At 39.3% G+C, this 17,111-nt stretch overlaps 2 protein-coding genes across 3 annotated transcripts; one reads left to right on the top strand and one right to left on the bottom strand.

Moving 5' to 3' along the window:
* The first annotated feature begins 391 nt into the window (after positions 1-391).
* On the top strand, positions 392-2,521 carry LOC143030693 (uncharacterized). The gene has a single exon (XM_076193877.1). The coding sequence runs from the start codon at positions 562-564 to the stop codon at positions 1,777-1,779; it is 1,218 nt and encodes a 405-aa protein (XP_076049992.1). The 5' UTR covers positions 392-561; the 3' UTR covers positions 1,780-2,521.
* Positions 2,522-9,805: 7,284 nt separating this feature from the next.
* On the bottom strand, positions 9,806-16,390 carry LOC143031457 (uncharacterized). Of its 2 annotated transcripts, none has more exons than XM_076195286.1 (2): positions 16,077-16,390; positions 9,806-12,589 (listed from the first exon to the last, which is right to left on the bottom strand). In XM_076195286.1, exon 2 carries the CDS (start codon positions 11,996-11,998, stop codon positions 10,766-10,768), a length of 1,233 nt encoding a protein of 410 aa, XP_076051401.1. In that variant the 5' UTR covers positions 11,999-12,589; positions 16,077-16,390; the 3' UTR covers positions 9,806-10,765. The 2 variants fall into 2 exon arrangements, with proteins under 2 accessions (XP_076051401.1, XP_076051400.1); XM_076195285.1 differs by having other exon boundaries at positions 16,089-16,390.
* Positions 16,391-17,111: the final 721 nt, after the last annotated feature.

Below are 17,111 nucleotides of genomic sequence, written 5' to 3'. Positions count from 1 at the left end.
TCATGACGGATTTCGACTTGCATGACTCCGCCCACTTTATACGTCAGCCAATCAGCGTCTAAGGGGACTAAACGAGTTTGTCTCCGTTTTGTTGTGGCTGGCGTTCTTGTAAGATCGTCGCGCGGTTTTTTTTTTCTGTCTTCTTGGTGGGTACCCATATTTGATTATTTTCTGTCAGTATTATTGTTATCACAAAGAAATAACCCAATAAAAAGTGATCATTTAGGTAGCGAAGCAATATAATGATAGGTAGCTAGCGTGCAGTCAGTCGCGTGTTCCGGGAGATGGGCGGGCGGGCAGGTGGCCATTATTAATCAGTTAATATTTCTCGGAGGATAGTTTGGGCGGGAGATGTAGAGGGAATTTTCCGTCCGCTGGAGGTGATTTCACATGAGATCTCATCATACTGGTGAGAAGCCTTACAAATGTGATTATTGCAGTGCTTTGTTCTCTCGGTCGTTTGTTTTAAAAAGTCACATTCGTACGCACACTGGGGAGAAGCCTTACAAGTGTCGTCTTTGCCCTGCAGCCTTTTCCCAGTCGGGTAACTTGAAGACTCACATGATGACCCATACTGGAGAGAAGCCTCATAAATGTTCTCTGTGTGAAGCATCTTTCTCTTTGCCTGGCCAGTTAAATGTTCACATCAGAACTCATACTAACGAAAGGCCTCATAAGTGTAGTCTGTGTGAAGCTTCATTTGCTCAATCAGGCAACCTGAAGGCCCATATTAGGACACACACAGGCGAGAAGCCTCATAAATGTACTTTCTGCAGTGCTACATTTTCCCACACTGTCAATCTGAAGGCTCATATAAGGACGCACACGGGAGAGAAACCACACCAATGTACTTTTTGCGAGTCTTCGTTTTCTCAGTACGCTACGTTGAAGGACCACATAAGGATTCACACAGGTGAGAAGTCTCATCAATGTCCTGTGTGTGGTGCATTATTTTCGAGGCCCTCTCAACTCAAGACTCACATGAGAACTCACACAGGCGAGAAACCTTACAAATGCACACTTTGCAGTGCTTCGTTTTCTCACTCAGGTACTCTGACAAATCACGTAAGGTCACACACAGGTGAGAAGCCGTATCGATGTACTTTTTGTGATGCCGTATTTTCCAAGTCAGATAATTTGGCCGCACATGTTAGAACACACACGGGAGAAAGACCGTACAAGTGTACTGTTTGTGCAGCTTCATTTCACAAATATAATTACTTAAATGTTCACATGAGGACCCACACAGGAGAAAAGCCTCATAAATGTACAATTTGTGAAGCTTCATTTGCTCAGGGTAGTCATTTAACTGTCCATATGAGAACTCACAGTGGTGAGAAGCCTTTCAAATGTAATTTTTGTACCAGCACATTTTCTCAGTCAAATAGTCTTAAGGTTCATGTGAAGACTCACACAGGTCAAAAGCCTCATAAATGTACAATTTGCAAGGCCGAGTTTTCTGGCAGTGGTGGTCTAGAGGCCCACATGAATATTCATACAGAGGATAGCCCTCTGAAGTGTTCTCTCTGTGAAAAAACATTTATTCACTTAGATCATTTGAAGATTCACATGACAACACATAAAGGTGTTAGGCAACACAAGTGTAGTTTTTGTGAAGCCACATTTCTTCATTTGAGTGCTTTGCAAGAGCATTTGACTTCCCACATAGCTGAAAAGTTTCATAAATGTTCTGTTTGTGGGGGACTGTTTTTCAATGAAATTCAGCTACAGATGCACAAAGAGACACACAATGCCAGTAGAAATGGTGGATGCAAGTGAGTATTGCTGCAAAAATTCTGAAAAAAATGTGGATAAGATCTTCCTCTGATTTGCTATGCCCTTGAAATGTAGACCCAGTAGTTCTGTGAGACATATATTCTTATGGTAATGATGTGCTCAAGGAAAATTGAAACTAGTCAAAGCTCTAAATAGCAGTGTCATAACTGGTATTTTTAGTACACTGTGTGAAGTGAAAGTATAGAATGATAGACATAAGTAGGGTCTTTATTCTAATAGAGGAAACTTCACCTCAGCCAAAAATAGACAGTAGGATAATGCTGTGGCATTTTGTTTCAAGGAAAGGATATTTCTTTCCAAGTCATGTCAGATATTTAAGGGCTTATAGTATGAATCCCAGTTTTTAACTCCTTTGATTTTGTGACAACTTTTATAGATTTTACACTTGCATGCACCAGATAATTTTAGTCAACAGACGAGTATCACCCTAGAGAAGGGTTCAAAGCTACAGATTTTGTTCTAGCTTACACCATTTGCTTTGCTGAAGTACTCTCCAGTTATTCTGACTAGTGCCATTGTAGAGGAATTAATGGAACGAATCGGCTTACTGAAGGCTATATGTCTAACTGTATAACAAAAAAATCTAAGGTTCTTTAGCATTGTTTACATGAATAGATAAACCTTGATCCTTCCATGTTAGTAATCCTTTGTAATCCTTTGTGATGGTATAAGGTGAGGATAATTTTGTAATCTTATCTAAACCCAGTAAAGCTGGAAGATTATATAGACGTCTTTGATTTTCCCTTGATATCTACTGTTTGAAATCCTTCCATAAGTTTGTGTTGGGACCAGTAATGGTACTTGCTGGTGATGGTCCTGTATGATGAACATCAGAGAGAACAGTTGACCTGGGTTGGATGGATGCCATGCAGAATGTCTGAGGAAAGGAGGTACACTGATGGTGGACTGGCTGGTGAGGTTATTTAATGTTTGTTTAAGAGAGGGAGGAGTGCCTGTATAGTTCCACTTTACAAGGGAAAGGGGGACAAATGTGAGTGTAGTAGTCTCAGAGGGATCAGCTTCTTAAGTGTAGTTGGGAAGGCTTATGGGAGGATCTTGATTGAGAGGATTAGGAGAGTAATTGGTGAGGAATAGTGTGGTTTTAGGACAGGTAGGGGTTGTGTAGATCAGATTTTTGTAGTAAGATATGTGAGAAAGCTATAGGAAAAGGTCAGGATGTTTTTGGGCTTTTATGGATTAGTAAAAGGTGTGGAAGGCAGAGGTGGAGGAAGTGAACATGAGGGGGCGTCCTAGGATGAGATGGATGGATGGGGTAAAAGGGGCATTACGAAAGAGAGGAATATCTGTTGAGAAAGGATGGGAGAGGACAGAAGATAGGGATGAATGGAGAACGGCTGTGTATGGATGATGCTGTGATGCATGTGGGGGAGTGGGTGGGGGGTGAGTAAGTATGTATGAAAAATAAATTGATGCAGGCCAAAGGGATTTCCCCCCCATCTCCTTTTCTGCATGGGGGGTTGGTGAATTAATGACGCGGCCTTGCTGTGGATGTGCTGTGTCTTGCGACACTGCTTCTGACCCAGGGCAGTGGACAGGATGCAGGGATGACCCGTCATCCAGGAGGTGCCAAGATGAGAGGGAGGGAGGGGAGTGGAGTATGTAGGGGATGGAATGGGTGGGAGTGGTTTCTATGCCTTTTTCTTTTTGGCTACCCCCAGTGTAAGGGAGTAAAAAGCCTTTGGTATGTGTATGTATATTGTTTTTCTAGATCCCATAAACACCCACGCTTCCATATAGAGATGCGTCCTTAAGGGGCTATCATGTAATTTCCAGAGGGTGAGGTTTTCCCTGCTAATTGTTTTTCTACATCCCATCACCACCCACACCTCCATATGGAAATGCATCTGCAAAGGGCTAGCATGTAATTTCCAGGGGGTGAGGCTTTCCTTGATATCTTTTTTCTAAATTTCATCAGCACCCACATGTCCATATGGAAATGCATCATGAAGGGGCTAGTATGTTATTTTCAGGGATAATGTTTTCCCTGCTACTTGTTTTTCTACATCCCATCAGCACCCACACCTCCAAATGGAAATCCACCCTCAAGGGGCAAGCATGTCATTTTCAGGGGGTGAAGTTTTCCTTGCCAGCTATGAATCCTATATCAATGTCTTGAACCCCTCTCTATCCCACCCTTTGCTTAAGAGCAAAGCAATATCTCAAAGCAGACTGAAGGACAACCAACTGCTGCCTCACCACCTCATGGTGTCCATCTGGGAGTTGTTGCTAAGTTCAATCACTTCGTGCAAGGATTTAGTCGAATTACACAGCAGCAGGACTGAACTGAACAATATTGGAAGAGATAAGGGAACACATAAAGAAACGGCTCACTGTCTCAGAGACAAGAGAAAAAAAAATCATAATTAGAATAAAACATTAGACAAAATAATGTGCTAATATAAAGAAAATACAATATGAAAAATATATATATATAAATCCTAAAATGTCTTGACCTCAAAAATGCAAAACATTCCAGAATTGGGAATGCTACTTGTGTTGCTCTTCAGATCAGCCTTCGTGAAAAAGACTTCATATTCTATCAAGTTATGACTTCTACCCTTGCATGCTTCACGGCTGTCTTTATGTTCACTATACATTTTCTTCATCATTTGTTGCAATGCATCATTTCTTTTACAAGCAAGAAATGAAAGAATGCAATGTCTTCCTAAGGTCTTATTTATTCTCTTTCCACAGGTAAGACCACTTTTAGACTTGTTGTTTCTCATCCAAAGTCCAACCACAGCTAGTGCAGTTCCAAGTGTGAGTAGCAGCCTCCAGACCACCTGCCATAGCTGAACTGGGAAAGTAGTCTCATTACAGTAGAAGAGCTGAAGACACAAGATGCATGCTTACAAATTGTTAGTTTCATGGTTACTCTTTTTTTTCAGATGGGTGTTAATTTCATTGTGCTGGCTGTGCAATATGCAATAGCCAGGTATCACACACATACCTGAACGAACCACCAAGCTGTCAACAGCTGTCAACTGGAGTTCCGTAGGCTGCTGAATAAGACAAAAATTCTTAATAGTGCAAGGAAAACAAGAGGCCTGGGTTGTATTGAGTGGTAGGGGGGGGCACTTATGTTTGCCCAAAATTATCTCTGTGCAGTGTTTTTAAAAGTGTCTATCGAGAGAAAATGCAAGGGAACCAAGGCAGATCAAGAGAAAATGGTGACAAGTTTAGTCGAATGTCGACACAAACACAGAGCCCTCTGGAGGTGCTATACCAAAACTAGATGTAAATAGAGGCTTTGAAACCCCAAGAGGGCTCCTTAGGTTGAACAATGATGACAATTTTTCCTGGATTTGGTAAGTACGAAGGAAGAAATTTGAGTTGAATCATAGACATGGAAAGGGAGATTAGTTTTAATAGAAACTCATGGGAGTAAGAATTCATGGAATTAAGGAAAGAGATTGTGAATTAAAGAAAAGACTATTTCAAAGCAAATAGAGGTATGTGAACTAAAGAAAAACAATTACGAAATAAATAATGAACTAAATGAATTAAAAAAGAACTAATTGAGGTTAAATGTGAAAATGAAAAGACGAAAATAATGATACCACCAATAGTGAAAAAAGAGGTAAATCACAAAATACAGGAAACATCTGAAAGAATTGAAGAAAACTGTTAGCTCACTCTCCACTCTTCCTTTCTCTGGTCCCCTTTCACGACTCTGTTATTGTCTCTATGTGTCGTCTTTGTGTATTAACTCACTTTTAGTATGTCTTTTTCTACATTCTTTTCACCACTGTCTTGTTACTTAAGATAGTCACTCACAATTTTCATCAGTAGGAAGTTTAATATTATTCTAAGAGAGGGGAATTAAATGGAGTTTAATTTTCTTTTCTTTTTTTTCTTACCAAAGATATACACTTGGTTCTCTGAGTTACATCAAGGGACTCCCATTAGGAATCCTCAATTTGTTTACTAGGTCAGTTTGCAATGATGTCATGATTTCTTTAGTCCAATAATCTTTTACATCTAAGTACCTAAAAGATTGTGACTTTACTCTCGTGAACCAATTGAATTTTCTCCACCCTTTCTCCAATCAGAGAGGCTGTTACAAGCCCCATAAGCAATACTGCTTACTCAAGCAATCTCAAAATCAATGCACCACTGACTTAGTTTACATACTGTTACATCAACATAAAAATGAACATTATACAGCAATGAAATCTTGTCCCTAGTGGCAGTTTGTAAACATTTAAGTGGGGAGTGAGATTGTGTAATTACATTGCATACAAACTGTTGTTTATCAAATACCCAACTCATAAAAATTAAATTCTCACCACCTACCCTTCTATCTACCTCTCTACCCACTTGTCTACCAGCCTCTTACAAAATTTAGGTGAGGAAATTTTGCAGAAGATTAAGAAATGGAATGAAAACAGAATAAATGAAGAGATAGCTTTTAAGAAAAAATAGTATAACAATTGCAGGAAAATGCAAAGAAGAGAAAGAGATGACATACTGACCATCTACAGAATCATGAAGGGCACAGAAGTCCTTGATTAAGAGGACTTACTAAATTGGGATAAGAGAAATACAAAGGGACATGGAAAGAAACTCAAAAAGGACAGTTATAGAAGAGACCTGAAAAAAAAATACAGTTTTCCACACAGAGTAGTGGATATCTGGAACAAACTGGATAAAACAATAGTGTATGCAAAAACTATACACGAACTCAAGAGCAAACTAGACACTGCGCAATACAAAGATGGGACACCACGAGCATAGCTCCCCTTCCCATAAGATACAACTAGGTAAATACCCATTTTTTTTTTTTTTTTTTTTTTTGTATTAAGAGTACTAGTGTATTGTAACTGACTGGAGCTCTTTTGTCCATAAGCCTGAGTGTGTAGCAGAACTCGACTCCACCACAGAGCTTAAATAACACAGTCAGTTAATGAGTAATTAACTAGGTTCCCAGGCTAATTTTTTCAGCTGTAATTACCACCCCAAAAATCACTTGTATTAGAAATTTGCAAATACACTTGTTTTCACCAATATCTAACAACATTGCTCATGGTAATGACAAAGTTACCATTAACCATAAATGTAGGCTCTTTTACCCTAGTTCTGCCTAAGCCTAGTTTCTTCCTTCTGCTCCATTGACAGCAAAAATGTCAACTTCTGTTTCCTCTTGACATCTACAAAAAGAGGAATTTTTAGTACAGGGAGTTTGATAGAGACCTTACTCAACTCACTTGCTAAGCAGGATTTGAAGAGCTTCCATTTCCAACATCTGTCACAAGCAGCAACACTCTAGCCTGCTCAGCTAGTGAGCATTCCTAATTTAAATGAAGCATTTTAGTTTTTTCCTTTTTCCAAATTTGCATGCTTTCTTTTGTAGGTGTTTGCAGCACTGAGATATTGTTTGTCCAATAACTCCTTTGAGAGGTTGACATATGTCTCAGCTAATATCAATAACTATTGGTATTATTTTATGCCAGAAATAGAGCTACTAGCATTAGAATTAATTTATCACAACCTGTGCTATCACCATCCACCATAGATTACGGTACTTGTCAAAATGTATAAGACTGTAACTAAGAAGCATAAGATAATACTAGCAAATATGAAAATAAAGAAACTCGGCTGAGTGGGTTAGGATGTCGTTACTCATGGCAAACGTTGAGGGAATGGTGGTTCAAACCCTACCACAGGCAAAGTAAAACCAAGGTCATAGCTCATCAAATTGCATGCTACAAGGTCCTCTGTAAGGGGCACCATCCTAGCCTCCTGATAGGGAGAAGTTAAACTATATCAAATAATGAATATAAAAGAAATAAGCATACATAAGCAAGGGACCTTAACACTGCTGACATATAGCCAATGGTATTAGGTTAGGTTAGGTTAGGTCTAACAGGTAGGTTATGGCCATAGAAAATATAATGAATTTTGATCCCAGCGGAAAAAAAAAGTGACATTACTAAAGATATGACCATAAAAACATGGTAGTGGTACTAGTCTACTCCTACAATGAAAGAGTTAGTATATAAGGTATGCAAAACTCCTGTCATAAATGCTGTTCCTGCCATTTTCATGTGGTGTTCTACAGAGAGGACTTTAGTTTTTGTATGCCTGTGTCCAATTGAGATGGTTTTGGCTCATCTCAATGCTCCATTCTGTAATGTTTTTAATTTGTTTTGATTAGTCCATCTGATTATTAGGAACCATTCGATGAAGAAGGCATAGTGCAGGGTAGTTTTCATGAGATGCAGACTGTACATGTTTGTGCAAGAATTACAACAGCTCTGCATGATTATAATTCCATTAATATTTATTTTTGGGATGTGTAGGGAATGTTTGTTTGTGTTTAGGATATTTCTGGTTGCAGGTTACGAGTGTGTTGGTAGCAGGTCAAGTTGTTGTGTAATGTTTGATGTTTGGGAGTGAAGTGCACTTCAGGTGCATGTGAAGAGACTGGTTCAATGTTACCAGCCACTGTTAGGTGTAGCAGGGTAAACATTGGTGTACCCTACTCTTTAAGTCACAAAAATATAAGAGTATACATTGGAAATACATAGGAAAATGTGAAAGGGTGTGAAAATGGTGCTTGTTTCAGAGACCAAGTACCATCTGGTACCTGGTCCTCCTGTTTATACCTCCAGCTGGAGGTAGCCAGTTGTTTTGTATAACAAAATGTCATGTTGGTCCATGTTATATATTCTTACTCTCTTACTCTGTTGGTTGTCAGGCCGGACGGCCCTTCACTGCTTTCACTATGCCTCTCCAGATGGTTCTATCCTCTGCCAATTCTTTCCAGTCCTCTCTTGATGCCACCCTCTCCACATCCTTCTTTACTCCATCCATCCATCTGTACCTGGGTCTCCCTACTGGTCGTCTGCCCTCTACTCCTTCCAACTCCTTCTTTGGTAGTCTGTCTGCCTCCATGTTATATCCATTCCTTATTACAATAGTTTCTTGGCACCATTACATAATCATGGCATAACTTCCAAAAACAATGATTCCAAGTGCTGAAACCATCAAACATAGAAACCAGCTCATTTGGCAGGTCATAGGTGATTTAGAATATTACTTACATACCTTATACCTTTATTGGATGAAAATATCCTCAGCTAATACTTGAAAATAAATATCAAGTAGAAATTACATATTAGTTTGCTTTGAAGATTTTATAGATATGTTCTAACAACAGTAATTCTTTTATAATAAAAGAACATGCAGTATTAAGGGAAAATACTAAGGTAAGACACTGTGACAAGTTGAGGAGAGTGGAGAGAAAAGAAATGGATCTAGGTTCAATTCTAATCCTGAATCTAGTCAGATATACACTTAAATTTCTTCACCCACCTTCCTCACAAAATATACAAATTCTTCACAAGAACCTATCACATTGAAACCTACATGTGCATACAAGGCCTATACATTATTCTTGATAACATTTACTTGTATCAATGCTAAATATCTTTATACAAAATTTAAATTTAATAAGCAATGGACAAAAACAATTTGTAGACCTGAATTATCACCCAATAAAATCAACCTACTGTCAGTGGATCAAGCCTTACTCAGGCCTGTGAGCTTAAGATGCTTACTGGGTGATAATTTAGCATATCTATCTATTGTTCTACTTGGGAAGCAACAGTTTATTTCCATTTCCCTTGTGACTTTTCACCTTCCAATTTGTCTCATTCTATCCATTGATGTTTTTAGTTTTCTTACCCATGTATATTATAGAAGGTGACTAAAATGGATGCAGTGATGGGGATTGGAGTTTCCCTTTTCTGTATGTTTCTCCTTTGAAGAGTTAACCCATTCAGCTCCGATGACAAGATGTCTTGTCATTTGGTCAAATAAAACAAAAAATCATGATAAAACAACAAAATGTTTGATGATCAAACAGCACCAGAAAAATATGACGTCATCAGTCCTCCTCGAGGAGGAGGACTGACGACGTCATATTTTTCTGGTGCTGTTTGATCATCAAACATTTTGTTTTTTTATTATGATTTTTTGTTTTATTTGACCAAATGACAAGACATCTTGTCATCGGAGTTGAATGGGTTAAGGAAGACTCTGCAATCCACCTTAGAGGGAAAAGGCACCTACAACTGTGGTTGATTCTGAGGAGTGAGCAAGATATTTGGTGTGTAAGAGGAGAAAGTTGAAAGTACATGTGTGCAAAAGTAAAGTGATTGATGAGCTGTACAAAGAATAATGAGGGCAGGTTAAATGCATATGAAGAATTCAAGGCTGGAGAAAATGGACTTTTAAGTAAATGGAGTACAGGTATATGTCTGGAAGGAACAAAAAGAATTATGAGAGATAAATGTTTGAAGATGAATGTAGGCTAAAGAATGTACAAAACCATGATTGTGTGGGTTCACATGTGGCAGTGAATGGAGGAGTGGATGTGGAGATGAATTGAAGTGCAAGAGAAGTAAGAGAAATATGTTGGTAAGGAAGTCATCTGGGTAAGGAAGGAAACTGTTGAACAGATTATATATAAAATTACTGAGCAGATTGGTCACATGGAAAGAATGAACAAGGAAAAACAATAAAATATAGTAAAATAAAAAATAAAAAGGGGGATGAAGTGAGGAGGAAGATCAAGAATAAGTTACAAGGATGTAAAGATGATAAAAATATAATAGTATAGGTTGGATATAAGTACAAAAGTTGCAAACATGGTACCCCTTTAATAAGGGTGATGCAGGCTAGGACATCATACTAGACAATAGGGCAGGACTCATAGTCATGGATTTCAATACAACAAATTTTGGTTTCAGAAGGAAATAGGCAAGAACTGGTTAACCAACAGTGTTTAGTGAATGGAACAGACTTGTGAACCATGTGGTGATCACTGAAATTGTTGTTTTTTAAGAAAAAAAATAGATAGTTTATGGATAAGGATCAAAGGTGGTAGAGGGCATAGAACTCTCTAGCGTTGGCTTTATGGTCTCTTGTAGTCCCTTCATTCTTAAGTTAATTTCTTGGTAGTGTGAGTTCTGAGGTGCCTTTTCATATTGTAAGATTGACTAAATGAAGACATACAAACAGTACACTTATACGGCTTCTCACCAGTGTGAGTTCTCATGTGACATGTCAAATTAGACGACTCGGAAAATGAAGCCTGACACACAGTACATTTATAAGGCTTCTCACCAGTGTGAAGACTCAAGTGATTCTTCAAAGTAGATGACTGGGAAAATGAAGCCTGACACACAGTACATTTATAAGGCTTCTCACCAGTGTGAGTTCTCATGTGAATATTCAAATGATGAGACACGGAAAAAGAAGCTTGACACACAGGACATTTATACGGCTTCTCACCAGTGTGAGTTCTCATGTGACTCTTCAAGTGATGAGATATGGAAAACGAAGCCTGACACACAGTACATTTATAAGGCTTCTCACCAGTGTGAGTTGCCATGTGATTCTTCAAAGATGAAGACTCAGAAAAAGAAGCCTGACACACAGTACATTTATAAGGCTTCTCACCAGTGTGAGTTCTCATGTGACTCTTCAAATGAGAAGACATGGTAAATGAAGCCTCACACACAATACATTTATATGGCCTCTCACCAGTGTGAGTTGCCATGTGACTCTTCAAAGAAGAAGACTCAGAAAATGAAGCTTGACACACAGTACATTTATAAGGCTTCTCACCAGTGTGAGTTGCCATGTGACTCTTCAAAGAAGAAGACTTAGAAAATGAAGTCTGACACACAGTACATTTATAAGGCTTCTCGCCAGTGTGAGTTCTCATGTGACTCTTCAAATTACCAGACTGGGAAAATGAAGCCTGACACACAGTACATTTATAAGGCTTCTCGCCAGTGTGAGTTCTCATGTGACTTTTCAAAGAAGCAGACATAGAAAATGAAGCTTGACACATAGTGCATTTATAAGGCTTCTCACCAGTGTGAGTTCTCATGTGACTCTTCATATGATATGACTGTGAAAATGAAGCTTGACACATAGAACATTTATAAGGCTTCTCGCCAGTGTGAATTCTCATGTGACTCTTCAAATGATGAGACATGGTAAATGAAGCTTGACACAGAGGACATTTATAAGGCTTCTCACCAGTGTGAATTCTCATGTGACTCTTCAAAGGAAAAGACTCAGAAAATGACGCTTGACACACAGTACATTTATATGGCTTCTCACCAGTGTGAGTTCTTATGTGACTCTTCAAACGATGAGACATGGTGATTGAAGCCTCACACACAGTTAATTTATAAGGTTTCCCCACCTGTGTGAGTTCTTATATGTTTCTCACCACTGTGAGTTCTCATGTGATTCTTCAAATTACAAGCCCATGAAAATGAAGAGTCACATAAACTACATTTATGAGGTTTTTCCTTAGAGAGTTCTCATATGATTTTTCAAACTACTAAATGAGGAAAATGAAGCTTCACAATGGGTACAATCATAAGGTCTCTTGCCTGTGTGAATTCTTATATGTCTTTCCATGCAACCTGAACTTGTAAATGAAGACTCACAATATTTACATTTAAGAGGTTTCTCACCTGTGTGAGTTCTCATGTGACACTTTAGATCAGCTGACTGAGAAAATGCAGATACACAGAGTACATTTATAAGGCTTTTCTCCAGTGTGAGTCCTCATATGGCTTTGTAAGCCACCACGCTGTGAAAATGAAGACTCTCATAAGGTGCACTTTTATGGCTTCTCAACAGTATGAGTTCTCATGTGCACCTTTCGAGAATCTTCTGTCTTGTCATTCATCCTAAAAAATGTTCCTTTCTCACTGTACAACAGATATGTGCCTTCCTGTACCTTTAAGAATAAAAAAAATCTATTACTATACATTAATATACATCCTTAGTATATCCATATATATTAAATAATGATAATGAAAGATGTTTGAATATTGAATTTGAAAAAGAAACCAACTTAATGTTGGCTTATACATTCTTAACACTACATATCTTAATATAAATTTTAATTTTAATAAGCAATGGACATTAAAAAAATTGTATACCTAAATCATCCAATAAAATTAAGCTACTGCAGATGGCTTAACATTTGTTCAGACCTAAAACAAATTTATTATGCTGTACTAGCCTCCTAGCCATGTAATCACTGTGTCAGCAGATCAAGCCTCACCCAGGCCTGTGAGCTTAAGCTGTTTACTGGGGAGGTTACTCCCTTTGATGGGCACCACAGTGGGGGGCTCAAGGTTGTATCACTCATTCTCTTTTACTCTGACTAATAACAAAGAAAACATGATCAAACCAGTTAACAGAATCCAGGGGTAACTCATGTACGTACATACATACATATATATACCAAAGGCTTTTTTCCCCTTACAAGGGAGGTAGCAAAAAAGAAAAAGGCATAAAAACCACTCCCACCCATTCCATCCCTAAAACACTCCACTCCCCTCCACCCTCTATCCTCCCTCTTACCTTGGCACCTCCTGGATGACGGGTCATCCCTGCATCTTGTCCACTGCCCTGGGACAGAGGCAGTGTTGCAAGACACAGCACATCCACAGCAAGGCCACTTCGTTAAATCGGCGACCCCCCTATCCGTCCCCTCATGCAGAAAAGGAGAAGACGGGTAGAAATTCCTTTGGGCTGCATCAAATTTTTTCTCATGCATATTAACTCACCCCCCCCCATCCCCCACCAATTCATCACAACATCATCCATATACAACCATTCTCCATTCACCCCTGTCTTCTGTCCTCTACTGTCCTTACTCAATAGACATTCCCCTCTTCCCCAAAGCCCCTTTCACCCCATCCATCCATCTCATCCTTGGTCGCCCCATGTTCACTCCTTCCACTTCTGCCTTCCATACCTCTTTTACTAATCTTTCTTCATTCATTCTTTCCATATGTCCAAACCATCCTAATACTCTTTCATCAACCCTATCTCCCAACTCCCTTTCCACCCCTGTTCTCCTCCTCACCTCCTCATTTCTCACACTATCCAGCCTAGTAACCCCTATCATACTTCTCAGACACCTCATCTCAAACGCATTCAAACTTCTTCTCTCTTCCTCTCTTATGTTCCATGTTTCTGCCCCATACAGTGCTGTTGGCACAATCACTCATACAATTTCCTCTTAGCCTCCATTCCCAAATGTCTATTTCTCATTACACTTTTTAATCCACCTACGCATTTACTCGCTTCTCTCAATCTACATTCTACCTCCACTTCCCCTTCTCCCTTTCCTGTCACATTCGCACCCAAGTATCTAAAACTATCCACTTCCTCCAGTCACTCTCCCTTAATGCTCACTTCCAGTCTGCTGCCACTTTCACCCCTTGTACATCTCATCACCTTACTTTTACCCATAATTATCTTCAACTTTCTTCTTTCACGCACTCTCCCAAACTCTGCCATCAACTTCCTCAATCCCTCCTCTGACCCTGCTACAAGCGCAGTGTCGTCCGCAAACAACAGCTAGCTCACCTCCCACTTTTCTCCATTTTCTTTAAACATCTCCAATCCCTAACCCACTACCCTTGTATTTACCTCTTGCACCACCCCATCCATGTATAAGTTGAACAGCCAGGGCAATATAACACATCCCTGACAAAGTCCCACCTTTACCTCGAACCACTCACTCTCTCCATTTCTAATCCTGGCATATGCCCTTTTACTCTCATAAAAACTCTTGACAGCTCTTAGAAGCTTTCCTCCTATCCCGTATATCTGCAAAACCTCCCACAGTGCCTTCCTGTCTACCCTGTCATAAGCCTTTTCCAAATCCATGTACAACTACAAACATATATAATCAAGACACCGATGTCGGCATCCTCGTGTACCCACTCATGCCTCATGATGCCCTTGGTCCAACTTTGCTGGTGGCAGGGTTCGAACTGCCATCCACTTGACCTTCGCTGCAAGTAATGATGCCCTAACCCATTTGGTTAGTGAGAAGATAGGGATTGTAAATGAATAGTGCAACCCAAAGTAACGGTCTCATCCAATTCATAGATTTCCAATACTAAATGAAAGTTTACAATTTTCAGAGTCCTGCTCATAATTTGGTTATGCAAGATTTTGTCACATGCTAGCTAGTAGAAAAAAAAAGTGTTATTCTATCAGAAACATCCACAGTTCAATTAGCTCACCAAACTTTCTTCCAGCCCATGCATAGATAAAAAAAAAAAAAAAACAATAATGATGATGATGATGATGATGATGATGATGATGATGATGATGATAATAATAAATAGATAAAATGTAATTATAGTTACAAATGACCTTGTGTTTTTCTTGTTAAATTATAATTCAAACTGATTTTTGTATAGGTAGTTATTACCTAGGGTAGTGGACAGGGTGCAGGGATGACCCGTCATCTAGGAGATGCTAAGATGGGAGGGAGGGTGGAGGGGTGTGGAGTGATTTCAGGGATGGAATGGGTGGGAATGATTTTATGCCTTTTCCTTTTTGGCTACCTCCCTAGTAACTAAGGGGGAAAAAGCCTTGGTATATGTATGTATGTATGTATGACTTTTGTGTATTTTGCTGGTTGAAGGTCCCATGATAATTAACCTAGCTTAATTTATAAAATATCCTATTTTTGCCTATAACAACAGTATGATGAAAGTTTCACACCGGAGCAGTTATAAGATGAAAATAATGATATATGAGAACAAAAGTTTTAACTTTTGTCAACCTGAGTCCTCCCCTCTACTTCAAGTACTTATGTTGATACCTGGAGTTCCTCCTTTGTCATTAGTCCAAATCCTGCTTATAAAACAACTGTTTTGGAATTTTCTCACAACACAACTCCCAAAGCTTCGGTGGTGTACAAAGCAATACACCTTGCACTTGAAAATACCAATATAGATTATGTATAGTCATGTCAATGGGTCTTACATATTTGTAACTGGGTTCTATTCTTGTATCATACAAACAAATTTCTTACCTCTCTTTTTCACATTTGAAATATCTATCTTTCCTAGGGAATTATTGCATTACATTAAGTTAGGTTATGTGACATTATGATATCTTGGACAACAAATTTCCTATATCTGCGTTTGCATTATTCTGGAAAATTTCCTATAACTATTGTGATTTACAAGTTATGAACTTCCTGGGGATATCATATCTGATAATATGTTATTATCATCTGTCTGAAGGCATCTTCATGTTAATATTATGTTTGTTACGATTTCGTCTCAACCACGCCATCTCTCAGCAAACCTATACTACTTCCACTAGCTACTCAATACTTGGAACATGTAATTTATAGATATGACTTAAAGTTTATACAAAAAAAAACAACACAAGTGATCTAAAACCTGAAACATTACACCAAAATTCCAGTCGTATCTCTAGCTTTCCGTTCTTGTTTACCCGCAACAAAGACCATGGTTGCCATGCGTATGATATTACACCAGATGTTTTAAAACACATTTTTTTATTATTATTATTTAAATGCTAAGGCACTATAATAATGACACTTTTGGCTTAACTTCATTGGCTCGAAACTCGTAGCAATGCAGCGGTCATCCTAATTGATAATGATTAAAACAATACAGGGATATACCAATACCTGGCTTATAAGTTATAGCACAAGTCCAAATCAATTGTCCTTAAAATCATTGATATGCATTGGACACATTTTCACACACCGCCCTTTAGATTGTACATAACAAACTACCGTAAAAAGTTTTAATCTAACTGTATAATATCACGTATGTTGTATGTATAGGCACAATTCATTTTGCAAATAATATAAATAAAAATATGTATTATATTTGTGGTGTGAGTGCGAGTGTATGTGGCGCGGACGGGGACGGGCGGTTGGCACCTCCACCCCCACCCCCCCGATGGGGGGTAGGGGTGAAAGGGCACGAGCGTTGGTATCCCCTTCCCGCCAGAGGGGGGAATGCCCTCGCATCGGTGTGGGTGGACAGGGCCTGGGAGAAGGACCGCGCGTGGGTGGTTGGGTGAAAGTGAGTGTAAGGGAGGGAGACACACCGAGGATCCGTTAGGCTAGTATTAGTAGTTAGGAGGAGAGAGGGAATTAGATTAGGTACAGTGGCGCGAGTGTTCCAAGGAGGAGTAAATACCCACCCAGAAGCAACCGAAGGAGCGGCATCATCGACCCCCAACCAAGTAAGTACCACAAGCTATATAGGCACCGCCGAGATGACCGCACCCATGAGTGGGGTTCGAGCCGTTCAAGATGAACTGTACCACCCTAAGGCCGTTTGACGGCGATGGAGACGTCTCTGTGTGGCTTACGAAGGCGGAATTGGTCGCAAAGCTAACGGGGGTAAAGGGCATGGCAAGTTACATCGCGCTAAATTTAGAGAGCGTGGCCTTATCCC

The sequence above is a fragment of the Oratosquilla oratoria genome, chromosome 12, assembly GCF_046742065.1.
Source record: "Oratosquilla oratoria isolate Oo_2021 chromosome 12, ASM4674206v1, whole genome shotgun sequence".
NCBI classification, from domain to species: Eukaryota; Metazoa; Arthropoda; class Malacostraca; order Stomatopoda; family Squillidae; genus Oratosquilla; species Oratosquilla oratoria.
Note: the sequence above shows the minus strand (reverse complement) of the source record. Positions and strands in the feature narration are given on the sequence as shown.